Source organism: Sapajus apella, unplaced genomic scaffold, assembly GCF_009761245.1.
Source record: "Sapajus apella isolate SASKATOON/1434 unplaced genomic scaffold, GSC_monkey_1.0 scaffold69, whole genome shotgun sequence".
NCBI lineage: Eukaryota > Metazoa > Chordata > Mammalia > Primates > Cebidae > Sapajus > Sapajus apella.
The window spans coordinates 296,029-323,343 of record NW_022437009.1 but is presented as its reverse complement, the minus strand read 5'-3'; the positions used below and the strand labels follow the sequence as shown (position 1 = coordinate 323,343).

Below are 27,315 nucleotides of genomic sequence, written 5' to 3'. Positions count from 1 at the left end.
AACTAGAAAATTTTGACTCAGCTTGGGTGGAATGCCCCTCAAGAGGCAAGGCTTATTCGAAGCCCCAAATTCAGAAATGCGGCCAGACCTTGGAAGAGTGTGAAGATGGAAGGAGAGGTCGCGGAACCAGTGTTGCGATAGCTGTGGTTGTCTGAGGGAAGCCAATTCTGGGGACCGGTAGTGGAAAGCTCTTGCGCTGTTTCCGGCCACCTCAGCGGGAAGCGGAGACGCCAGCAGCTGCCTCTCGGTGACTGAGACAGGGTCTAACTGTTGTCGCGGCGGAGGAAGTGAGGACGAAGCCAACGGCCTTCCGGGCCAGTGTTGGGTCCCTGTAGTTTGTGAAGATGGTGTTGCTAACAATGATCGCCCGAGTGGCGGACGGGCTCCCGCTGGCAGCGTCGATGCAGGAGGACGAACAGGTGAGCGACTACCCCCGCGACCCCAAGTCTCGGCCGGCACCCTCCGCCCTCAGCATCGGATTCCTTTCTAGGACCCGGAGATCCTTGTTACCTCCCGGGCACTCCCGACCTCTCTGAAGTGCTCTTTTGTCTTTTGGTGTGGGAGAGACTGCCTGAGAGAGGAAATCTTTCCTGAAGAATGAGTTAGGTTTTTGTGTTACCTGTTTCTCTTTAGAAAAACGCTCTGGAGAAGTGATAACTTTGGTTGATTGTGATGACTCAGTGTTCTTTGACTTTTTAGGGACTTTGTTAACATTCAGGACTTCCAATTTTCTGCTGCTAACAGGCCTGCTGACGGATAAATCCTGTGAAAACGCAGCCGAGCTCCTCACCTCTGTAATGTAGCACCTGATCCTTGACCTAGCTTGCTGACATCTTTTGAAAGTGGGTGAGGTAATATTGCCACATATAAAGCACCTGCTAAAGTTCAGTACAGCACATTCTTTCAGGATTATCCCCAGTTCCCACCTTCTCCAATACGCCGTACCACATTCCTGCAATGCATTGTAACTTATTTTTTTCTTTGTCTTTCAATAACTGGAGTTTTCTAGTGGGCTGACGACGGTTCTTAATCATGTCTGTGTTATCCGTATCTTTTACAATAGCTGCTTTATGCTAGTAGGTGCTCAAAAATATATCTAATTGATTAAAAACAGCAACAACTCCAGATATCTTAAAAGGAAGCTGTTTTGTGTTTTAGAATCACAGTGGAAATCTCTGAAGTAAGGCCAGTTTCTAGAGCGAGCTTGGGAGGTTCTGAAGACAAAGCTGAGAATGGAATTGATATAATTTATTTAAAGTGATCAATTTTATTTTACGTTTTCATACAGCCTAAGTGGTGTTTTAAAACCTTGAGCCTTAAGAAAACGATGAGATCTAAAAAAAAAAAATGTTTTGTGCATTTATTCTGTTGGACTTTTCATTCATATATTAATGCAAAAAAATTTTATTGAGCACATCAAATGTGCCAGGCATAGTGTTAATGCAGGGGTCAAGAGTACACAGTCTTTACCTTTAGGAACTTACAGTCTAGTGGAAAAATCAGATAACTATTAAAATGTAGTATAACTGCTAAGGAGAAGGAAGAGAGTTTTATGGTTGAACATGGGAAATGTATCTAAGTTGATTTTAGGAAGTCAGGAAAGTCTTCCCAGAAGGCATGACATTAAGCTAACAGTAGGATCCATTGGTAAGGAACTATTCTAGTTATATGCCTTTTTAGGTTTGATTGGGAAATATATTTACTTTAACTTTTAGGAGAGTATTGATACAGATAATAAAGTTGCAGGTCATGCTAGGTGAAATATATTTCATTCATTTCATAAAAACAAAGTCTAATCTTTGACATAACTGTGAACAATTTAACATACTGTGATTTGCTACTGTGAAATGTTTTTCAGGAATATTCTAGGACCATCCTGCAGAAGGAGTGTAATTGTTGAAATGAACCCAGGAATATGATTTGAACAAAGTAGTTAGTGTAGGGAAATATCCTTGAAGGATATGTAGTTTGACTAAAAGATAGTTTTCCTACAGTGGGTGGCTGTGTGATGGGGGTAGAGGGGATGGATTCTACTCCGTTTTTAAACTATTGCATTGAATTCCAGTGTGGACAAAGAATACAAAGTGAACTTGAAAGTCTACTTAATATTAGTTGCCCCTACTCTCTGCCTTGATACTTTATTGAAAAATTAATTGATTTATTGTTTTTTAATTCTGAGTTTGGTATTGATTTTGTATTGGTTTATCAAGATGGGTTGCTTCATTTAATTGACAAGGCAAGAAATTTTATACACAAATATTTTTGTGATTGTAGTGCCATAGTATTTTCCTTTAGGAATTTTGACTTTGAATAATAAAGTTTGCCTGAACTTTTAATGTCTGTAAAATCTGAATCTTAGACTTACTTTTACTATATTAATGGTATACAGAACATTTATAAAAGTGCCTACTACATACCAAACACTGTGCTAACCCTATTAAATGCATTTTTTCATTTAATCCTCATGCTACCTTATTAGAATAGGTACCATTAAAATCCCCAATTGTAGATAAGGAAGCTCAGAGGTTTATAGAGGATAGATCACTTGCCTAAAGTCACATTGCTAATAAGTAACATGATGAAGTTTTTCATCAGAGTTTTTCACCTTGGCACTGTTGACATTTGGGGTAGATAATTCTTTGTTTTTGGGGACTGTCCTGCACATCGCATAGGAGGTCCAGCAATATCCCTGGCCTCCTCCCTCTAGATGCCAGTAGCACCACCACCCTTCCCCACTTTGTTGTGACAACAAAAATATTTCTAGACATTGCTAAGTGTCCCATGGTGGTGGGGAGGGGTGGCAAAATCACCCCAATTGAGACCCAGTGTTTAATAAGTATTTGTTTGAGTCAACTGAAGCTTTAGTGCCTAACCAATGCACTTCACTGCCTCGTTCTAAGACTTTTTAATGATGTCTTACCTCAGGAGTCCAGAAATAACTTTTTAATAAACAGATATTTTTCGACCAAACAGTTTTATATTTAGGCACCTTAATTGTCCAGGCCAAATAATTCAATGTATTTTCATTTTTGTTTGTTTTTGTATTCTTATCAGTGTACTTTCAATATTTATACTGATAATAGATATCATATTTTATGTATTTACTAGGTGCCTATACAAGCTGCTGTATTACCAAAGATGGACAGTTCTTCAGATAATACAATAGAGAATAAAATTCACAAAATAATGTAGACAGAGTATTTCATACAGGGCGTTTCTTTGTGTTTAACTGGAAATTTAGACTTAGGGCAGATAGAGAGATGAGCTTTTCTTCTCAAATGTAGACTTCCTAACTGATACCCTGTGTATCTTTTTTTCTTCCTTTTATGGTGTGTTTCTCCTTTCAGGATGTTTGCAGTTTCTTTAGCTACTTTTCTGTTCTGCCTCAAAATTGTATTTTCTTTTATTTTCCCCTGGCACTGTGAAGGGCAGTTCAGACTTGAAGAAAGTGTTAGATCTCACCAGATAGGCAGCAGGAAGCTCCAAGAAAGCAGATAACATGCTATACAGTTAAATTGTCTCATTCTCCCAATCACTGAGGGTTGATTAATCACTGTACTGTAATTGCTTTTAGAGGAAAGTGGTTGGTTCTTGGTGCTGCTGGTCTTTGGCCAGCTGAGTTCAATGGGGTATTTAAAAATGATAAGAGCTATGAAGACAAAAGTTGTTATTTAAAACAACTAGTTGTTCAGCAGTCCTAGGTGACAGCAATGAAAAGTATTGTAGTTGTGTGTCAAATTACTACCTTCTACCTTTTGTAATATATAGATCCAAATGCTAAATTTGCTATTGGATAACCTCAAATTTGTTTCACAGTTTTTCCAGTTATTCTGATCCACTGCATTATTGGGTTACTAACAGATAGCTCACAATTACACCATATACAAATTTTGTTAATCTGTTCTGGATGGAGTAGAAAACAGAATGAAGACATCTAAGTATTTTAGGGTGGACTGGCTAACTGTGGGCCCTTTGTGACTTTGATCTTGAAAGCAAACTAAAGGTCAGCCTGTAAAACAGTGGTTATGCTGTTTTGTGAGATCTAGATCAGAGCTGCCACATGGTTTCTTGAGCATTTCCAATGAATTAGAATTACATAATAAGACTTGACCTAAAAGGTGGATCTACTATTGAAGCAATTTCAGTTACAGAGTTAGTGTAGCATAATGCTTAGGAGTAGGGGCTCCAGGGCCAGACTGCCTGTGTTCAGATCCTAGGCCTTCCCTTTTTAGCTTAAAGTCACTGGGCAAGTTTGACTTCTCAAGTAAAAAATTGGCATAATTATTCTAGTCACCTCATGAAGATTAAACAAGTTAAATAATATAAAGTGTTCAGAACAGTGCCTGGCAGAAAGTGAACACTTAATAATTTCATTTGACCATTTCTGAAGAATCTTTTCTAATTCCATCTTGCCTTTCCTTTTTTTTAATTTTCAGACAGAGTCTCACTCTGTTGCCCAGGCTGGAGTGCAGTGCGATCTCGGCTCACTGCAACCTCCACCCCTCAGGTTCAAGAGATTCTCCTGCCTCAGCCCCTCCTGTAGCTGGGATTACAGGCTTGCCTGGCTGATTTTTGTGTTTTTAGTAGAGACAGAGTTTCACCATCTTGACCAGGCTGGTCTTGAACTCCTAACCTCATGATCCACCTGCCTCAGCCTCCCAAAGTGCTGGTATTACAGACGTGAGCCACTGCTCCCAGCCTCATCTTGCCTTTCTTAAAGGTTCACAGATAGAATTGCACATAATCAACACACTGGATGCAAATATGTAATGAACAGTAATGAGTGAATGATTTTTCACATTACAGAATTAATTTGTGCATATTATAGAAACATCAGTAAATACATAAAAACAAAATGACCAAAATGTTAACAGTGTTTATTAGCTATAATCTGCACTCAAATTATATCCATTCTGGTGGATGACCTTAAACATATGCATGTGTGTATAAAATTAAATAATAGGTAGTATCATAAGACTGTTTCACCTAATTTTTTCCACTTAACAGAGTTTAATGAATATTTTCTCATATCATTAAATACTATACAACATTGTTTTAATGACTGCATAATATTCCATTATGTGACTATGCCAGAAAGATTATTATTTAACCCAAAAGATTGTGCTAGCATTGTGTTCTCAAAGATGGTAATGCTAACTGAATCAGCATGGTAAGGTGTTGGTTGGCATACCATAATCCCTATAAATACATCCCCAGGGTTGTATATTGACAGTCTTTACATTGCTGTTTGCACATTCCTGAAATTGTAGCATGCATTTGGCCAGTTTCTTACAGTTGATACAGTTGTTAGCCTTTCTCTCAGGTTGCAGTAATGTTTACAGTGCCTCTTTTAAAGTCAAAAGATTTGTACCAGTCTATCTGACAATTTTTTCCATGTTTCTTCAACTAGTCCTTTTACGATTCTCATCCGCCTTTAGTTTTGCTTTTGAGATTCCCCAAGTGATTCTGTTGTGAAGTCAAGGTTGAATATCACAGATCTATGTTCATATCTTGGCACTTAGTAGCATTCCCAACATTATTTGCACCCCTTTTATCTACTCTTATGGGTTCAGATTTCTTTAGAATGGCACTGGGGAAACAAAAAGATTGGTAAAGTACCATTCAAATTTAGGAAAATAGAATATTGTGCACTGGTTCTCATTGTAAAAGCATATGACAGTATTTACTCTCTTACTGGCTGACCATATATTAGTAGTCTGTTTAATATGATAATTTTGATATAGAAGTATTATGAAATAGTGTTTAATATACAAAACTGTACATACAGACAGACATACAAATGTTAATATAGAACTATTTCTCAAATATATAACAAATATATGTCAATAAAACAAATCATTACCATAACAGTGGTGCTACACAAGATGAATCTACAAACTAATACCTTGACTGGACTCTGCCTCTTTTCCCCTGGTTCACCTCATGCTTACCTTCTTATTCATACTGAAATTTCCAGTTCACTATTTTTATGTATAGCTTAGAATCTTAGTATCCTGTAATTGTACATTTGCCAATCTGCCACTTTATCATTTTATTATTGCTTCCTTGTTTTTACTATCAGCAGTACACTATCTACAATTTTAAGATATCACTGTGAACTTTATCAAAGTTAGACCTCAGACCCTGGGAGACACTAGTGTAAATACTTTTCTACTTAAATATTTAGTTATTAAACATCTGCCAAAGGGAGACTTTTTTTCAATGTAAAATAAATAATTCCAAAATAGAATGATTTCCTTGCATCACATGGCAGTGTCTTAGTCTGTTTAGGCTACTATAATGAAATACCATAAACTAGGTGGCTTATAAACAACGCAAATTGATTTTTCTAGTTCTGCAAGGTGAAGATCAAATACCAGCAGATTTGGTGACTATTGAGGGCCTATTCCTGGTTCATAGATGTCACCTTCTGGCTGTTTTCTCACACGGTGGATGGAGCAAGCTAACCCTCTGGGGTCTCTTTTATCCGGATACTAATTGCATTCATGAGGGCTCTACCCTCATGACTTAATCACCTCGCAAAGATCCCAGTTGTTAGTATCATCACTTGAGGAGGTTAGGATTTCAACATGAATTCTGTGAGAGACATCAGCAAACATTCAGACTATAGCTGGATAGGTGGCAGAAAGCCCTCATACCCCACATGTGGATGGATAAACAGTGTCTATTTGCTTCCCGTTCTCTGGGCACTTCCTTTCCCAGTTGGATCTAGAGTGCGTTAAGTGTATTTGTGGTATATCTTTTGCATCTTAGCAAATAACTAATGTGATCATCTGGAAGAAGCCGGGGTTAGGTCTTTCTCTGTACTCTGAAAGTAGGTTATCTTTCTTTCATTAAAATGAATCTTACTTACCTGTAAATGACGGACCTTATTCAGAGTGTCTTCATAATATGATGTTTCTCACTAATTGATACAGTTTTTTGTGAAAAGTTCTTAAATGAAGATATCTTTTTTCAGTCTGGCCGGGACCTTCAACAGTATCAGAGTCAGGCTAAGCAACTCTTTCGAAAGTTGAATGAACAGTCCCCTACCAGATGTACCTTGGAAGCAGGAGCCATGACTTTTCAGTGAGTATAATCTTGATTTCTTTACAATCATTTAAGTGTAAAATACAGTAACAGAATGCTTGATAGAAATAAATTTTTAAAAAGTAAAGATTATTTAAAAATGTAGTCTCTTGAGAGAAGCAACTTCTCTGGCTCTAATTCTGCAAAACAGAGATCTTAACATGCTTACAGTAATGTACGCTGTTAATATGTGTCTAATGAATGCTGTGCCCATCATGCAATAATAGATAACTTCTTGCTTTAGGACTGTCTTGGAGCCAGATATGTGTAGGTTAGTACCTTAGCTCACACATTTCCTAACCGTGTAACTTGAAGCAACTCACATAGCTTCTCTAAGCCTTAGTTTCCTCTATAAAGTAGTGAAAATAAATATAAGAGGTTTCAGAGGATTTTGAGGGAATCCATGTATGTTATTTAGCATCTTGTCTGATACATGGAAAGAGTCAATAAATATTAGTTATTATTTTTAAAAAAGAAAATTATAAAAGATAAGAGTATCTTAATCAGTGGTTATAAACAATGATACAGATGATAGAGGAATCAAAGGAACATTATTGGATTTTAAATTACCTACAAATAATTGGTATTTAATACTTGTCAAGTTTGAAGCTGATAAAATAGGAAGGATTAAAAAGAGCATCAGAGGAAAATAAAAACGGATTAGCTAAATAATCTTTGCTATTTTAGGGACTTAGATAGTAAGGTAATTTAGGCCAGGGAGGAAGCTGCTATGTTTACTTTAAAAAAAAAAACAAACAAAAATTCTCTACCTGTAAAAGACAAGTAAACAAGTACATCAAAACAAAAATAAAACACTAGGCTATTGGCTAAGAAAATGGTGGACATTATGTTTCACAAAGTATTAATTTTTATAATATCTGAAATATTTTCTATAACTCTAATTTTCACCAAAAAATATAGTCACATAATATATAGTATCTTTATTTTCACCATGGTTTAGTGAACAAAGACCTAGGAAAGTCCTCATGGAATTGAGAAGAGATTTTCTTCTGCCTGATTCCTTTAGGACATTCATCATCTCATATAATCCTTTATTTCCATCCAAGAGCTATTAAGGGTTTATTCTTTGCCAGACCTTGTATTGAGTCCTGCATTTAATGTCCACATCTTTTAACTCTGTTCTCTTAGTACAGAGAGAGACATATACTCAAACAAGTATGCTATACTACTTTAAGTGAAAAGGTGCTATAAATTAGATTTAAATAAAATGTTTTGGTAACAGAGAAGGAAGGAATGAATTCCCATTTGTCGGGGGTAAGTTTGAAGAAAGGGGATAGAGGAGGGGAGTACATATAAAAAGTTTCACAGAAAAAATTATGGTAGAATTGAACTTATGAAAATGAACAAGATTTCTCCAGGTACATAAAAGAGCATTAACAGTTAGAAAAAACAATATAAGCAGAAGTCCACAAATATGTAAAGAACCTAGCATATTGGAAAACAGTCTGCCATTTGGTTTACTAAAATATATGATAGAATGTTGCTTACACTTGTTTTGAAGGGCTATAAACATAATACCATGGAGTATGATTTTATTTTGTGGATCTTGGGGAACCCTTACAGCATGTAAGCAAAATAATATGGTCATCTGTACTGTCTGGGAATAAAACTGACAGCATAGAAGATGGTGTAGACTGAAAGCAAAGAGACCAGTTAATTCAAGTGCCCAAGCAAGGAATAGGACAACTGTATTATTAATATTATTTTAAGGGGCCTGAGAGATCATATAATAGTCTTTATCCTTTATGGAGCCCTAGGATGCCCCAGGAGCCACATAGAAAGGGCAAGGATGGAAGTATATATAATACTGTGGGCCCTTAAACCCCTCCTTATGTTTTAAATTTTTTCCCTTTATTTTTGGTTGACATGCAATAATTATACATATTTATGGGGTATGGAGTGATATTTCAATACATATATACAATGTATAATGATCAAAGCAGAGTCATTAGTATATTCATCACCTCAGACATACATGTATCATTTATTTGTGTTGCGAACATTCAAAATCCCCTCTTGTAGCTTTTTGAAAATATGCAGCAAGTTCTAGCTAACCATATTCACCCCACAATTCTGCAGAACACCAGAACTCAGTCTTCCTATGCAGTTGTAATTTTGTATCCATTAACTAGCCTCTGCTCATCCTCCCCTCCTCTCTACTTTTTCCCACTTCTGATACCCACAATTCTACTCTCTACTTTCATGAGCTCAAAAAAATTTTTTGGCTCTCACATATGAGTGTGAACATGTTGTATTTATCTTTCTGTGTATGACTGTTTTCACTTAATGTAATGTCCTCCAGATTTATCCATGTTGCTGCTAATGATAAAAATTTATTCTTTTTTATGGCTGAATAGTATTCTGTGTGTGTGTGTGTGTGTGTGTGTGTGGTGTATGTGTGTATAAAAAACACTTTTGAAATCTGTTATTCTGTTGATGGACATTTTTCTTGATTATCCTTAGATGTTATGAATGGTGCTGCAGTAAACATGGGGGTACAGGTATGTTTTTAACATGCTGAGTTTTTTTTTCCTTTGGATAAATACCCAGTAGTGGGATTGCTAGATGGTATGATAGTTCTGTTTTTAGTTTTTTGAGAAACGTCCATACTGTTTTCCATAATGGCTGTACTACTTTACATTCCCACATATGGTGTATAAAAGTTCTCTTTTCTCTTCATCCTAATCAGCATTTATTGTCGTTTGTCTTTTTAATATACATTTTAATTTTAACTGGGGTGAAATAATATGTCATTGTGGTTTTTATTTACATTTACCTAAAGATTAGTGATGTTGAACATTTTTTCATATACTTGGCCATTCACATGTCTTTTGAGAAATGTCAATTCTGTTCCTCGCCTACTTTTTAACTGGATTATTTCTGGTTTTGCTGTTGAATTGTTTTGAGTTCCTTATATATTCTGGATATTAGTTCCTTATCAGATGAATGAAACTAGATCCCTATTTCACCATATACAAAAGTTAACTGAAAGTAGATAAGACCCTAAACTATAAAACTGCTAGAAGAAAGCATAGGGGAAACGCTTCAGGACATGAGTCTGGGCAAAAATTTTATGACAAAGACTTCAAAGCACAGGCAACAGAAAAGAAAATAGATAAATGGGACTATATTAAACTAAAAGCTTTTGTACATCAAAGGAAACAGTCAACACAGTGAAGAGACAACCGGTACAATAGGAGAAAATATTTGCAAACTCCTACTTAAAGAACCTCTGATTTTATCTGATATGCACACTGGCCTTCTGAATATAAGTTTTGCTTGTAATATATATATACATATTACATATATAAAATATATATATTTGCGTGCGTGTGTCTATGCTATGGCTAAAGAGAAGTTGGAAACCACTTAGTAGCCTAACATTTTTCTAAGAATTTCTCAGACATGTAATCATATAGCCCCTTCCAGAGTGCCGGGGAGCTCATTATTACAAAAGAAAGTCAATTCCACTGTTAAAAAGATTCCAGTTGATTACAGAGTTCTCCTGGACTGGAAATTCCTTAAGGAGTGTTATTAGTCTTATACCCAGTAAACATTATGTCATTAACCTTACATTTTTAAGTCATTAACCTTACATTTCTATCCACAGAAATTTCCAGTTCCACTGTTTTTCTTTGTGGCTAGAAAGAGTTTAAATATGTGTATGTTAGTTTACCATATAGAATCAAAGGGCGAATGGAGTCACAACTCTGAATTTTTCAAGAAAAAGTGTTAGGTATTAAGTAAAAAACCAATAACCGCATTTAAAAAATGGACAAAAGACGTGAGCAGACACTTCTCAAAACATATTAGAGGACAGCAAACTAATGAAAAAATGCACATCGCTAATTATCGGAGAAATGCAAATCAAAACCACAATAAGATACTATCTCACAGCAGTCACAGGGCTGTTATTAAAAAGTAAAAAAACAACAGCTGCTGGTGAGGCTGTGGAGAAAAGAGAACTGCTTATACACTGTTTGTGAGAATGTAACTTCAGCTACTGTGGAAACCAGTTTAGAGATTTCTCAAAGAACTTAAAACAGAACTACCATTAGACCCAGTAAACCCGTTAATGGATTTATATCCAAAAGGAAACAAATCTTTCTACTAAAAATCATGCACTTACATGTTCATTCTAGCACTATTCACAATAGCAAAGACATCAGCTGAGGTACATATTAGTGCTGAATTGGATAAAGAAAATGTAGTACATGTGCAGCATGGAATACTATGCAGTCATATAAAGGAATGAAATCAAGTCCTTTGCAGCAACATGGATGGAGCTGGAGGTCATTACCTAAGTGAATTAACGCAGGAACAGAAAACTAAATACTGTGTATTCTCACTTACAAGTTTATAAGCTAAACATTGGGCACTCATGGACAAAAATACACTGAGGACTTACTAGAGGGGGAGGCAAAAATGGGGGCATGGGTTGAAAAACTATTGGGTACTATGCTTAGTATCTGGGTGACAGGATTGTTCATACCCTAAACCTCAGCATTATGCAATATACCCAGGTAACAAACCCTTACATACACATCCTCAAGCTAAAATACAAGTTTAAAATGTTAGTTGAAGAGTTGTGTAATTGGCTGGGCTCGGTGGCTTACTCCTGTATTCCCAGCACTTTGGGAGACTGAGGTGGGTGGATCGCTTGAGGTCAGGAGTTTGAAATCAGCCTGGTCAACATGGTGAAACCCCATCTCTACTAAAAATACAAAAATTGGCTGGGCATGGTGGTGGGTGCCTGTAATCCTAGCTATTTGAGAAGCTGAGGCGCAAGAATTGCTTGAACCTGGGAGGTGGAAGTTGCCGTAAGCTGAGATCACACCACTGCACTCCAGCCTGGGTAATCTGGGTGATAGAAAGAGACTCTGTCTCAAAAAAAAAAAAAAAAAAAAAAAAAAAAAGAAAAGAAAAAGAAAAATTATGTAGTAGATGAAAAATCATAATAAATATGTCTAAGTACTCCTTTTGGAATATACTACTAATAATGGAAAGATGTTTGCTTTCTGATTCCAAGCATTTGTGGTTTTAAATTGACTTTCTGATTTAGCCAGCTTCAAAGAGCTTAGGCTAGGTATTTTTAAAAGTTTGCATGGTAGGGGCTGGGCGCGGTGGCTCACGCCTCTAATCTCAGCACTTTGGGAGTCTGAGGTGAGGGGATCATGAGGTCAGGAGTTTGAGACCAGCCTGGCCAATATAGTGAAACCCTGTCTCTACTAAAAATATAAAAAAATTAGTCGGGCATGGTGGTGCGCACCTGTAGTCCCAGCTACTAAGGAGGTTGAGGCAGGAGAATCGCTTGAATGTGGGAGACAGAGGTTTTGTTGAGTCGAGATCACACCACTGCACTTCAGGCTAGGCAACAGAGCGAGACTCCGTCTCAAAAAAAAGAAAAGTTTGCATGGTACAGAAATTCTGCTTCAACCTGTTGTCAGTAATATACTTTGTAGCCAACTTTGTCTTGCCTTTTGTCTCACCAGCTACATTATTGAGCAGGGGGTGTGTTATTTGGTTTTATGTGAAGCTGCCTTCCCTAAGAAGCTGGCTTTTGCCTACCTAGAAGATTTGCACTCAGAATTTGATGAACAGCATGGGAAGAAGGTGCCCACTGTGTCCCGACCCTATTCTTTTATTGAATTTGGTAAGTTTTTTTCCCCCTCACTTCTCTCTATCAAGGAGGCAGACACACTGATATAATATTGATACATTTTTTCTGATGTTTACTTATTGAAGTTTTAGCTTTTGCTTTCTTTTCCATTCCACTTCTTTTTGTCTTTTTAAATGATTAAGGCTTCCTTCTGAAAAGTAATTTTCTCTAGTCTTTTCATCTTCCCCCCATAGAAATTGTTGTCTTTTGCCCATCTCTGTTATTTGGTTTGACTCTTCATTGGAGCCACATGTGACAGGTACTGTGCTAAAGGTCTATGGCACGTTATGGCTGAGTTCTTCTTTACTCCAGTCCATAGACTAACACTCACATTAAGGCTCATTTTATGGAGATGAGAATTGGGAAGTCAGAAAGAAGGGTGTGTTGTTTCTTTTAGTAGAATAAGGTCCTGTAATTAAACCAAGAAATAGAAGATACATGGTATTCATGGTATTGGAGTATAATATTTAGTATATTTAGGAATAGTGAGCATAGGTGTCTGTATTTGTACAAGAATTATAGAAAAACCAATCACTAATCAGACCTGGTAAAGTATCTGATGACAAAGGATCAAAGGAAATGTCCTAAGTACAGGGAGTGAGAACAAGTAGGATCAGGCTATATCGCTGACATTTTTAGTTAAAAGAGAAATTAGTTTTACTCTCTCAGAATTTCTGAAATGTTTTAAGTTTGCTAGATAAATGGGTCATCTTGCTTTTGAGAAATAGAGAATATTTGGGAAAACACTCTAGTGTTTCATAACTGCACACTCTCCAAGTGCTGGTTTATATAATGTCCAGTTTTTCAAATTTTATTTTTGTAGACAGTAGTAGTCCCATAAACCGCCCTCCAAAAATAAGACAAATGTGTCAGGGTCATACAGGAAATAAATGGTACACGCAAATTAGCTTAAGGGAGTATATACAAAGATATGAATAGGCTGTAGGAGAATTACAAGGTACAGTAACCTCAGACCAGTAGCATACTGGTTATTACCATTCCTAGGCCTGAAGATAAAAGGGGAAGGAGCAGTTTCTGAAACCAAAAAGGAGAAAATTTCTAGAGAAGGCCAACGAGAAGAGCAGTAACTTGGTAGAGGGATACTGCCAGAAGAAGGATCCTTCCTTCTCTGAAAGGAGCTAATGGAATAAATATCCTGATGTCACTGTCTGTTCTCCTTCTTCCCTACTGTTGGGGCTCTTTCACTGCCTGAACCTAACGGACATAGGGCAAGGAGTCTTTTGAGGCACTCCATACAAGTCAGCTTCCCAGTACAGAAAGAATGGTGCAGGAGAGCAGAAAGGAGATCTAAAGAGGCAAATAAAGGAGTCCAGCACACATAAATTAAGATTTTTGCCAAAAGTTGAATATATCTTTAATAATAAGTCATTCCTCTTATAGTTTTGAGAAATGCTGATATGAGCAAAAGATGGACGAGACTTCAGATTTATTTATTTATTTATTTATTTAGAGACAGAGTCTCTCTCTATCTTCCAGGCAGGAGTGCAGTGGTGCGATCTCAGATCACTGCAACCTCCACCTCCCAGGTTCAAACAATTCTTGTACCTCAGCCTTCTGAATAGCTGGGACTAGAGATGCACGCCGCCTTGCCCAGCTAGCTAATTTTTGTATTTTTGGTAGAGTTCGGACTTTTGCCATGTTGGCCAGGCTGGTCTCGAATTCCTGGCCTCAAGTGATTCGCTCACCTTGGCCTCCCAAAATGCTGGGATTACAGGTGTGAGCCACAGTGCCTGGCTTAGACTCGTTTTATATTGATATTTTGGAAAACTCCCTATTACATATTTGCTTTACCTGAGGTTCAAGAATGGAATGAAACTGGGAATGTATATTAGAGAATATACTTTAAGGCAGTGTTTAAGCTTTTTAATGAACATGAGCTCTTTTGCCATGTTAGGCTCTAATGATGTTAGAGTGTTACCAGTATCCTTTTAAGGAATGTGTAGAGTTAAGTAAACCTAAGGGTCCTCAGAATAAATATTGTTTGAAAATTTCTGTTTTCAGGAAAGGCTTACTATAGAGGGTCTTAATTTCCCTAAGCCTTCTGATAGCAGCCTTAGATAGCAAATCTTATACTTCAAAGGTATCCAAAGGACATTTCTTCTGAAGGGTCATCTAGTTATACCTTTACATTTTACAAATAAAGAAATCAAAGCCTAGATTTTGATATTCAACCAAGAGTTTGATTAACCATTGACAGTGGCAAATTCAGGAATAAACTCCGAACTTTTTTTTTCCTTTTTTTGAGATGTAGTCTTGCTCTGTCACCTAGGCTAAAGTGCAGTGGTGTGATTTTGGCTCACTGCAACCTCGGCTTCCCAGGTTCAAGCAATTCTCCTGCCTCATCCTCCCAAGTTGCTGGGATTACAGGCGTGTGCTACCATGCTTGGCTAGTTTTTTGTATTTTTAGTAGAGACGGGGTTTTACCATGTTAGCCAGGGTGGTCTTGATCTCCCGAACTCGTGATCTGCCCACCTCGGCCTCCCAAAGTGCTGAGATTACAGGCATTAGCCACCACGCCCAGCCAACTCAGAACTTTTAATTTTCTACTTCAGTACTTTGAAGGCCGTTAAAGAAATGGTTCATGGTCACTTTTCTTCATCATTCAGATACCTTCATTCAGAAAACCAAGAAGCTCTACATTGACAGTCGTGCTCGAAGAAACCTAGGCTCCATCAACACTGAATTGCAAGATGTGCAGAGGATCATGGTGGCCAATATTGAAGAAGTGCTACAACGAGGAGAAGCACTCTCAGGTATCTAAAAGCAGTGAGTCTTATGAAGAAATGGTTCTCATTCCACAGACAAAGATAGCTTATTTTGCAGTGCCTTTTATGCTGTTAGATTCTACGTAGAACTGTTAAGAATTTATCTCCCAGAAGTACATTACATTACTATGCTTCCAATAGGGTATGTTTTTTTCTTAGCATGATTAGTTTTTGTTGAGTTGGAACAGTGTAAAGGACTCATCCATATTTGAAGCAATGATTATTTCTAAGATATTGACAAAATTAAGCAAATTATATACAGAAACACTTGTAAAAGTTAAGGGAAATGAAAAGAATGAGAAAATTGTCAAAGATTTATTGCAGTGGTTTCTTGAGTAGCCTCTTTGGGAGACTACTGCTGCCAGATCAATCTTTATAAAATGCCATTTTCATCAGGCATTCCTCTCTGGAAAACTTTTAAATCTGGGACTGCAAGATAAGATCCAGTCTGATTTACTTTTCAGCCAGTCAGTGCTTGTTATTTGGAAGACATTGTGCTCTATACCTGGAAAATAAGGAGAATGCAAATGTCTGTCATTCTGTAGTTCACAAACATTCTGCTGCAGCCAGGCCAGCTTCTTCACTATCCTTAGTGGTCTATTCTGCCTCATGCTGGAACTGTTCTATAAGACCTCCATAAGAACTGCCTTTTTAAAGAAGCCTTCTGTGATCCTTATAGCCTGTATCACATTAATCTCTTCTGTACTTTAAACTCCTAAAGCACTCAGTAACATAATGTTTTTAGCACATATTACGTGTGTGTACGTTTACCTAATTTACCTTAAATATGCATATTTATATCATATATACCATAAAGATATATTAAATATATATTTAATATATTTCCATATAAGATAAATATATATTTTATATATTTAAATATTTATATTAAAGTAGGTAAACATTTGTATAATTAAATAATTTTATATAATTTCATATATTTATGTTTTTGAGACAGAGTCTTGCTGTGTTGCCCAGGCTGGAGTGCAGTGGCAGAATCTTGGCTCACTGTAACTTCCATCTCCTGGGATCAAGTGATCCTCCCACCTTAGCCTCCTGAGTAGCTGGGGCTACAGGCATGTGCCACTATGCCTGGCTAATTTTTGTATTTTCTTAGTAGAGATGGGGTTTTGCCATGTTGTCCAGGCTGGTCTCAAACTTCTGGGCTTAAGCAATCCACCCACTTCAGCCTCCCAAAGTGCTACAAATACAGGCATGGGCCACCACACCTAGCCCTTTATATAATTTTTAAAGTGTAGGTAATTAGGTAAAATTAGATTAAAAGTATATGTATATTTACCTGAAATTTAAATATTACCTAAGTGTTTAATGTGAACATGCAGGCTCTTTAAAGATAGTGTTTATGTGTTTTATATCTGTTTCACATACTTCTTATATGTCCCCCACAGTAATGGTCACAAATAGGTTCCTTAATAAGTATTTTTTAATTCAGCCATGCTATATATTCATTAGTAAATGGGTTTTCTTTTATTACAAACTACAAACTTTAACCTTTTTGTGAGTAGTGAGCAGTTACCCATTTACTTTCACACTCTTTAAATATCAAATTTTGAGTGAGTGTGTAAGTTTTTGTCATACAGACTTACAATTCCTAAATGAGATAAAGTAGACTTGCACAGGAATTTTTTGTGTGTCACCCATGCAAGACTCTAAATTCCATAAAGGCAGGGATCGTGTACATTTTGATCACTGTTTTATCCTTTGCACTTCATATGGTGCCTGTAACATAAATATTTGTTAAATAACTTCTCCAAGCAATAGCTTTGTCTTTATGTTTTCCTGTGTTTCAAAATATTCATATATAAATTCTCTTAACTATGACTTGTTTCATATGGTCTAATAATTATTTCTCTGCTGAGTTATTCTCAACAAATTTAGGTTCATTTAGCAAATGTTTATTGTGCACTAACTATATACCAGTCCCTGTTCTGGGCACTCAGGCTATAGCAGCAAACACAATAATTTAAAATCCCTGCCCAGTGGAGTGTATATTCTTGTAGACTCTGTAAAAAGATGCCCTGCGAATTGTCATGGTTATTTCTCCCTAACTTCTCTTTTGTGACTAGATGTTTTTCTTACTCGTGTGATCAGTTGCTAGTTCAGACGTGGCTGTCATGCTTGTATTATTAAGTAATGCCATGTTTCCCAATCAAAACCAGTCTCTATTAAGCAACTCCAAATATTCCAAAAGCATTCTTTAAGGAAGAAACAATCAGATTGCAAAATAGCTTTTCTGAAATTTAAAGAAATGAAGAGTTTGATCAGAATTTATTATGTCAAATGGAGAGTTTGTGTTTATTTTTAAAATATACCCTATATTTTAATCTGGTTTAGCTCTTGTCTATCTGGCTATTTCTCTTAAGTGCTTAGTTACCTATTATAAGATAACATTGCAAATGTCCTTAGGGGTCAAAAAACTTGCCAACTTGCCAGAAAATGCTAAAACTTAATTGATTTGTGGGTTTTTTTTTTGTGGTACTTTTTATTGTATTTTAGTTGTAACTAAATAACTAAATGTATATTTCCTATGTCTATTGAAATATAAATGCTGATAATTTTAAATTCACAATAGTCTTTACTATGTGGAGAATCTTAGAAATTTTAGCAGTCATCATTGAAGTATAGCTTAAGACTGTGTTTGGTTAATTGAATTTTCTGATTATTTGAGTTTGTTTTACATGAATTATCATTATCGTTTTTCAAAATGTAAAATAATATGATTCAGACCATTAAAAGATTATGAAGATAATAATTATTAGCATGTAATAATTATTGTACTTTATCATACGCAGGCATTGTTGCTCACTTTACAGGCAATTTCATGTACATACAACCTATGACATGGTTACTGTTATTATACCCATTTTATAGATAAAGAAACTAGGTTTTAAATAGGTTTTGTGACTTGACCAACATCACATGATTGGGACAGGTGATATCTGAACCAAAGATTCTGAGGCCAGAACCTGCACTTCTAACCACCTTACTATATAGCCTCAAAAATTCGGACATAATCTGACCTGATAATTTTAAACTATATTATAAATATTACAGTGTTCAGGATCATCAGTTAATTAGTATATGCAATGTTACCTTTAAAATAAAAATGATAATTCAAGATTCATGATTGTTACAGTGGTACTCATTTTGGTTATTTTTAATGCCTTAATACTTTTCCAGGGACTAATTTAATGTTTTCCTTTTTTCTTCTTTGACAGCATTGGATTCAAAGGCTAACAATTTGTCCAGTCTGTCCAAGAAATACCGCCAGGATGCGAAGTACTTGAACATGCGTTCCACTTATGCCAAACTTGCAGCAGTAGCTGTATTTTTCATCATGTTAATAGTGTATGTGCGATTCTGGTGGCTGTGAAATAATGAATACAGTCACTGGTAAGGGAGAACCTAGAACCCAGTAGGTGTATATTTTCAGGAAGCTGAGCTCACAGAGATGTGTATTAGAATCCAAGCAGAACTTCTGCCTCTAAAGACCTTGCAAGAAAAGACGTGTCCTGAAAATGAAAGGTTACACCTCATTAAATGAAGCTTAACCCTATGTAGAATGTCTCTTTCGGGGCAGAGGCTTTCTCTGGGTGCTAAGCCATGTATGTTAGGGAACAGTAGATTGTTACTTTGTTTTTTCCCTCCCAGTACATTTTAGAAATGGCACTGACTGGGGTATTCTCATTCTCTAATGGAGCCATCAATGAGATTTAATTTAGCCAACCCGTGCTAGCAACATTCTGAAATTCCTTCAAAGAAGGCAGTCCTTTTGGAAGGGTTTTTTTTTTTTGTTTGTTTGTTTTTTGTTTTTTGACTCTAATCAACATTCCTTTTGTTGGTGACATTTGTAATTTTGAGTAATATGAGTTTTTGATGGCCTTTTAAACAAGACTCCAGTATATGAAGGTTAATTGCTGTGCTCTACAGACCTTGTCAATTGGCCCCTATAGAAAGTTAACCTTTGTTGTGTTCCCTTTATAAATTGCTTATTGCACAATTGCTTTAGGGTTAAATGAATTATATTAAGATGGCTTGAAATTATAGCACTCCTTGATTAAGAAGGTAAAATGTTTCTCTCATTTACTCCTTAAACAAAAGACTAAAATTAGTTTGGGACATTGTTAGTTTTATTTTGAAGCATTTGATTTGTATTAGTATAAGAGCAAGTATAGCATATGCTTAAATGAGGCCCTTGGCTTCATGAGAAGAAAGGAAGACCCAGGTTATAATTCCAGCTTTCTCCTGCCCCTTCTTTGCTTTCTCTACCACGATTCTCTCCACTGTTTATGTTCCCCCCCCCCACAATTTGTTAACATTTAAAAATTTTCTGCACCCAGTAGTTTCATGTCCTGTAGACATCCTCTTAGGACATTCTCAAATTTCAAAATAAAAGATATTAATCTATATAGCTAATTAAAGTTTTTGCAGTACTCAAACTACTAAATACATTTACCTGAGAAAAAGTCTCTGAGAGCACCTCATTCCTGTTTTAGTTCATGTAAATTCTCTGAGAATGTTCTAGAGATAGATAACTCATTTATAGTAGTTTCTATTAACTAATTAATGTACCCATGATTTTTTCCTTTTCTGCTCAGGGATGATGAGGATTTCCTTTTACCTTCTGAGGTAGAATTTTTTAATGAGGATGGGCCTTTTAAATATTATCGCAAGGGTCTACAATATAACTTAAAACTCCTATCCATACTGCAAATATTTCTTTAAATTGTATGGGAAAACGAGCCAACTTATTTCTTAATATCTTTGGCGAGAACTTTAACCAGTAAGCAATTTTATAACCCTGAGGGATCATCAATGATACTATCCTGATTCCTGTTAAGGAAAAAAATATTTTTCCTTATAACAAGGCAAAGAGAAATGCTATTTTATTCCTGATAATTTATAGAACTACAAAAATTTTTTCCCTTTCTTTTATGGACCTAAATCTGCCAATTGGGAATTTCGTGCATGAAATATGAAGTTACTTTTTATGGATAATCAATGCTTTTAAGTCCCCAAAAGGCTCCTCCCTAAGTAATGATGATGTTGATAATAAAAGCCTTTGAAAGGCTGAAATCCTAAATAGTGGTACCATAGTATTTGGTGCTTCTAAAAGAGTGGAGAGGGGCAGCTCATTGTTGAGAGTTGCATGCTGCAACCTAATGGTCAGCAATGAAATAAATACTTCTAGAATGTTCACTTCAATGTGAAGTTTTGTTATCTAGTTAACTTATATACGTATATCCTTTGTAGATACATTTCCGTCTAATCTTGGTAGGCTAATTAAGAAAGAAGGGATGGGGTAAATGTCAACAAAGAAACAAGAAAGTGATTTAAGATCAGAGTAGCAGAAAGATGAGAGAACAAGACTATCACAGTATGGGTCCTGGTTTTCTTTATAAGAGGCAGTGGGAAGATCTGACTAGATGAAATGCATCAGTAACCAAACTGGCATTTAAAATAGAATGGGATAAATAGTGTATGGGGTTATTGGAGGCACATTAAGAATGGACACCTAGTCTATTTTGGGAAGGAGTATGGTAAGAGAAGACTTTGTAGAGAAGGAGAATAGGGCATTAGAGGGAGAGTCAATGGCATGCGCAAAGGCATAAATAAAGAGAGCAAAGCATATTTTGGAAATGTAACGGCTTGGTTCAGCTTAGCCCATAGGGCAAGCATAGACAACAGAGACTTGAGGAATGATAACTAGATTGGTACACCATCATAAAAGGACTTGTCTATCATGCTAAGGAGGTTAGACTATCAATGGCAGTGGCAAAGGATGGCATCAGATTTATAGTTCAAGTGATCATTTTGACCTTCGCATAAAAGATATATTAGGGAGGGATAAGCCTAGAAGTAGATAGATGAAAATAAGGAGCCATCAAAGGCAGAATGAAGCTTAGGCAGATTTCAAGTGATTTTCAAGAAAGATGTGATCAGAGGTACCAGATACTATTACATAACACTTTCTTTGTTTGTTAGGAGCTTATTTCTCACACTGACCAAACCTTTTGAAGTAAGTACTCTTCATACCGCTAAATAAATACACTTTACAAAGGATTCTGCTTTGAGGCATGACAGAGTTAAGTAATTTGCCCAAAGTCACAGAGTTAGAAAGTAATAGAGCTAAGATCCTTAGGTAGTTTGGCTCCAGAGTCTGTACTCTTAACCACTGTACCACCACCAAGAGGTCAAATAAAATGAGTACCAAAAAATGTATTTTTGAATTTAACAACCAGGAACTTAATCATACAGGCAGAAGTAATTCCAGAGCACTGGGGACAGAAGCCAGATTGCCATATGGGTTAAGGAGTGTGTAAACCACTAGGAAGTGAAGACACAGAACTACTGTCTCAAGTGTTTTTCTGGTTATTATGACACTGAACTTCATGGCTTGTTTTAATTAAGACATCTTACAAATGTCAAAATTTAGAAATATTTGGACATTGTACACACTCTGGTTATTTAAATATCTAACAATGGTTCTTAAGCATTTTGAGAAACCTTTAAAAATCTGATGAAAGGTATGTGCCATTACTCCAGAAAAATGCTCCTGTGTACATGCACACCAAGTACCACATACTGTTTCCAGCTGTTCAAGGACTACAAAGTCTGTTCATGACCTAGTGGTCCATGTTTCCTCAGTTAAAAGCTCCAGAGATACAGGATGTGGTAACTCAAAGGTAAGTACCCAGAGCCTTGAAAACTCCAGTTATGGTGACTTGGAAGAATTCTGTAATTTGAATTAACTTTGTGGAGAGATGTATTTTTGAAAAATTGTATGTACCCAAAAAAATTCATATCAAATAATATTTTCCTGTAGTGTATTCAAGGATCTGATTCCACAGAAAAATATTGTTTTGGTTTCAGTTTCTCAAAATCACATTTAAGGAGCTTGAGATTTATGTTTTCCACTTAATAAGTCTTACAAAAGCTAGTTAAGGAAAATAGATAATCATTTCTGCACACATAAGATTTAGTAAAAGATGTATAATAAAACATCTCATTTCTTAAATTTCCACCTTGTTGGTAGCTTTCATGACGAAGGGCTCGGGTATTAGTGGCTGTACAATTAAGGTTTTTGGTAGTGAAGTTAGCAGAACTAGTAGATACCTACCTGGTGGGTTTTTTTCCTCCAGTTAGCTCAGCAGGAAGGTAAATAGCAGTCATTGTGTGTGTGACAAATTTTGAGATAGAATGAGCAAATTGAATCTCATGTCCTATTCATATTACTGTCAGGCAGTGTTCACCTAAGAGTATAAAACTATCTCAAGCAATTTAGTCACTCAGTCCTCAAAAAGTTGATTTCAAGTACTGTAACAATTCATGTTTAGATTAGAAAAATCACTAGAAATTTGCCTTCTGTATAGTAATCTATACTTTTTTCTCTCATTTCCTTCATTTTTTGAGTACTAAGTATTAGGCATTTTACAGGTATAACTACAATTCTTAGAAGCAGTTTCTGTGCTTGCCCAAGGTCACATAGCTAGCAGGGTAAAGCAGATTGAAATCCAGGCCTGCTAGACACCAAATTATTATTTAAGAATACTTTTCACTACTCCTAAATAATGACGCAGATATGTTTGTCTTATGCACTTCACTTGTACTGTCAAGTTATTAGTATGTTTATTTTGAAAAGTGTTTTTTACAATTTATTTTTATTATTTCAGTAACTTTTAAATTCATTACCTCTTCTTCCTTTATTCTTTTTAAATAGTTTTTGCTTTTGTTATTTTGTTTTCCCTTTTTTATTCTTGGCTTGTAATACAGCTTTCCTTATTTGCTCCTTTCTCATTTGATCTCAATATTAATCAAACCGTTTCTACATCTGATTCACTAAAATTTTAGCCATTAAAAAAAAATCCCATTTTTTCTATGTCCTTTTGCCCATTCTCTTCTCTTTGCCTCACTTCTTTTATCTTTTTTCCATTTTACTTTCATTTTTTGTTTCCCTAGATGTTGTTTTTACATATAAGTTAATGTACTGCTGCAATTTTGCATCTATAGATTAGAGCTTCAGAATCAACTGAGTGTATTCTTTATTTTTAGGTCTAAATTTATATTACCTTTTACTGATTTTATAATATACTGTGCTCTTTCATTTTAGTCTGCACATTAGCCAAAGAAGATAGGCGTATTTTAAGAAATCTGTTTGTAAAAAATGTCAAGCATGGCAAGAATTCTTCAAGAAATAAGCTCCTCTAATTTGTCTTCTATGTTTAGAGTTTCAACAGTTAATTTTATTACTGGTAACTCCCCAATATACCTTCAAACTTGTGTTTTGGGCCCAAGTTTTTTTTGCTTCTTATATATCTGTTTTTGACTATCCCATAAATACTTAATTGCATCTAAAATATATTGCCTCCACTCCATTGCTCTCAAAGATAAAACCAAATCTGTGCTTCTTACTATATTTCCAATATTTAGGCATCACTTGCTATTCCTTTATCTGAGCTACATGTCGTGAATTGTATTAGACTCCTCTGTTTTCTTCTTTCACCTCTAACTAGACTGTTGACCAAAATCTTTTTTATATAACTTTCAAAAGGTATTTCATTTCTTACATCATTTCCATCCTTTATGTTTTGGGTTTAAGCACTCATTAACTTTAAGAAGGATTCTTGCAGTACCCTCCTTACTGATTTTGTTACACGTCCCTCTTTTATGTCAGTACTACCATGATAATACCATGGATAATTTTTTTAATGCGAATCATACTGCATTTTCTTTAGAATAAAAGATCAAATTCTCCAGTTTGCCATTCGCAGTCTGGCCCCATTGTACCATTCTAGACCCATCTCCTGCCACTCCCCACCACTCTTACTTTGTTTCAGCCCACACTAAATAAGCTAGTTCTCAACCAGTCAAACACTTTACCTTGTGCCTTGGCTCACTGTATGCCTTTTCTCCAGAATATCTTTTTGTATACTTCTCTCCCATCCTTTTCCCTTTAAACCTGCTGCTATGGCTTGGATGTTCTTTGGCCCCCCCAAAACTCATGTTATAATTTGATTGCCAATGTAATAGTAGGAGATGGTACTTTTAAGAGGTAATTAGGTTGCTAAGATGGACTAACATCTTCACACTGAGACTGGGTTAGTTATCATGGGTATGGTTAGTTCTCAAGAGAGTGAATTGCTATAAAACAATGCTGCCTCTTCTATTTTGCACTTTTTGCGTGCACATACTCGGTCCTCTTCTGTTTCTCTACCATGTTTTGATGCAGCATGAGGCAATCATGAGAAGCCACCCAATACAGCTGCCTGATCCTGAATTTTCCAGCCTACAGAACCATGTGCTAAATAAAATTCTTTTTAATAAGTTACCCGCTCTCAGGTATTCTGTTATAGCAACAGAAAACAGTTTAAGATACCTGCTAGGCTCCTAACCTTGAGAGGCTAGAAAACAAAGCCAGAGGTCGAATACCAGCCTCTGCAGAGTTAGAACACACAGCTCACGAGTGCTGAGCTCAGCCATTGCCCCTAAAATCTTGCAGAAATGACGCTAGTTAGCTGAACCCAATATATACAACAATCAAACCCCCAAGGGCATAAAAGAACACCAAAGAAGAAAAACCTCTCCAAGAAACAGCAACTTCAAAGGTTGAAACAACATCATACCAGGCAGATGTGAACCAGCACAAGAACTCTGGCAATCCAAAAAGCCAGTGTTTTCTTACCTTCAAACAACTGCAGTATTTCACCATGAATGGTTTTTTATTTCCCCAACAATGGTTCTTAACCAGGCAAAAATGACAGAAATAGAGTTCTGAATATGGTTAAGAATGAAGATCATTGAGATGCGGGAAAAAGTCCACCCAGTCAAAGGATTCTAAGGAATACAATAAAACAATACAGGAGATGAGAGATGAAATGGCCGTCTTAAGAAACCACCAAATTGAACTGATAGAGCTGAAAAACTCAAAGAATTTCAGAGTGTAGTTGCAAGTATTAATAGCAGAATCAATGAAGCTGAGGAAAAGATCTGAGAACTCAAAGACTGGTTCTCCTAAAGAATTCAGACAAAAATAAAAAAGATTAAAGACAGATCAACAAAACCTCTGAGAAATACGGGATTATGTAGAGACCAAATCTATGTCTCATTGGCATGCATGGAAGACAGGGAGGAAAGCAACAACTAGGAAAACATTTCTGGATATCATCCATGAACATTTTTCCAACCCTGCTAGAGAGGCCAACATTCAAGTTCAGGAAATGCAGGGAACCCCTGCAAGATACTATGCAAGATGACCATCCCCAAGACACATAGTCATCAGATTCTCCAAGGTTGAAATGAATGAAAAAATGTTAAAGGCTAGAGAGAAGAGGCAGATCACCTACAAAGGGAGCCCCATTAGGCTAACAGCAGACCTTTCAGCAGAAAAACTACAAGCCAGGAGATATTTGGGTCCTATATTCAGTACTCTTAATTCTAACCAATTTCATATCCAGGCAAACTAAGCTCCATAAGGAAAGGAGACAAGATCCTTTTGAGACAAGAAAATGCTAAGGGAGTTTGTTACTGCCAGATCTGTCTTACAAGAGGTCCTGAAGGGAGTGCTAAATATGGAAAGGAAAGACCAATACTAGCCACAACAAAAAAAGACTGAAGTACATAAACCATTGACACTATAAAAACCACACAAGTTTGCATAGTTACCAGCTACCAATACAATGACAGGACCACTGACACTATAAAACCACACAAAAGTCTGCATAGTAACCAGCTAACAACACAGTGACAGGATCAAATCCGTACCATACCAGTGTTAACCTTGAATGTGAACAAGATAAATACCCCAATTAAAAGGCACAGAATGACAAGCTGGATAAAGAAGACCCAACAGAATGCTGTCTTCAAGAGAACCATGTCACATTCAATGACACCCATAGGATCAAAGTAAAAGGATGGAGAAAAATTTACCAGCCAAATGGAAAACAGAAAAAAACAGGGGTTGCTATTGTAATTTCAAATAAAGCGGACTTTAAGAAGAAAGAAGACAAGGAAGGGCATTACATAGTGGTACAGGATTCAATTCAACAGGAATACCTAACATAAAATTCTATGCACCCAACACAGGAGCACCCAAATTCATAAAGCAAGTTCTTAGAGACCTATGAAGAGACCTAGATAACTACACAGTAATAGTGGGAGACTTGAATATCCCACTGACTTAGATCAAAGCAGAAAACAAAGATACTTGGGACCTGAACTCAATACTTGACCAAATAGACCTAATAGACATCTATAGGCCTCTCCACTTAAAGCAACAGAGTATACATTCTTTTTGTCTGCACATGGCACATGCATACTCTAAAGTTGACCGCCAGTTGGCCATAAAACAATCCTCAGCAAGGTAAAAAAAAAAAAAAAAAAAAAAACAACCACACTCTCAGACCACAGCACAATAAAAATTGAAATCAATACTAAGAATCACTCAAAATTGTGCAATCACATGGAAATTAAACAACCCGCTCCTGGATGACTTTGGAGTAAACAATGAAATTAAAGGGAAAATTAGGAAATTAATTGAAACTTAAGAGAACAAAGATACAACATACCAGAATCTCTGGGACACAGCTAAAACAGTCTTAAGAGGGGAGCTTATAGTGCTAAATGCCCACATCAAAAAGTTAGAGAGATCTCAAACTAACAACCTAACGTCACAGCCACAGGAACTAGAGAAACAAGAGCAAACCAACCCCAAAGCTAGTAGAAGACAAGAAATCACAAAAA

The 27,315-nt window shown here is 36.3% G+C and overlaps 1 protein-coding gene across 1 annotated transcript; it reads left to right on the top strand.

The window, feature by feature from the left end:
* The first annotated feature begins 25 nt into the window (after window positions 1-25).
* Window positions 26-24,904, top strand: SEC22B (SEC22 homolog B, vesicle trafficking protein). Its single transcript, XM_032249564.1, has 5 exons — window positions 26-419; window positions 6,980-7,089; window positions 12,603-12,763; window positions 15,397-15,543; window positions 18,795-24,904. The coding sequence occupies exons 1-5, from the start codon at window positions 345-347 to the stop codon at window positions 18,947-18,949; spliced, it is 648 nt and encodes a 215-aa protein (XP_032105455.1). The 5' UTR covers window positions 26-344; the 3' UTR covers window positions 18,950-24,904.
* Window positions 24,905-27,315: the final 2,411 nt, after the last annotated feature.

Excerpts from the sequence above, each read along its gene's own strand:
- SEC22B (XM_032249564.1), top strand. The coding sequence starts at position 345 with ATGGTGTTGCTAACAATGATCGCCCGAGTGGCGGACGGGCTCCCGCTG. Across the intron at positions 420-6,979 it reads CGATGCAGGAGGACGAACAG|TCTGGCCGGGACCTTCAACA; the intron begins GTGAGCGACTAC and ends ATCTTTTTTCAG. Across the intron at positions 7,090-12,602 it reads GCAGGAGCCATGACTTTTCA|CTACATTATTGAGCAGGGGG; the intron begins GTGAGTATAATC and ends TTGTCTCACCAG.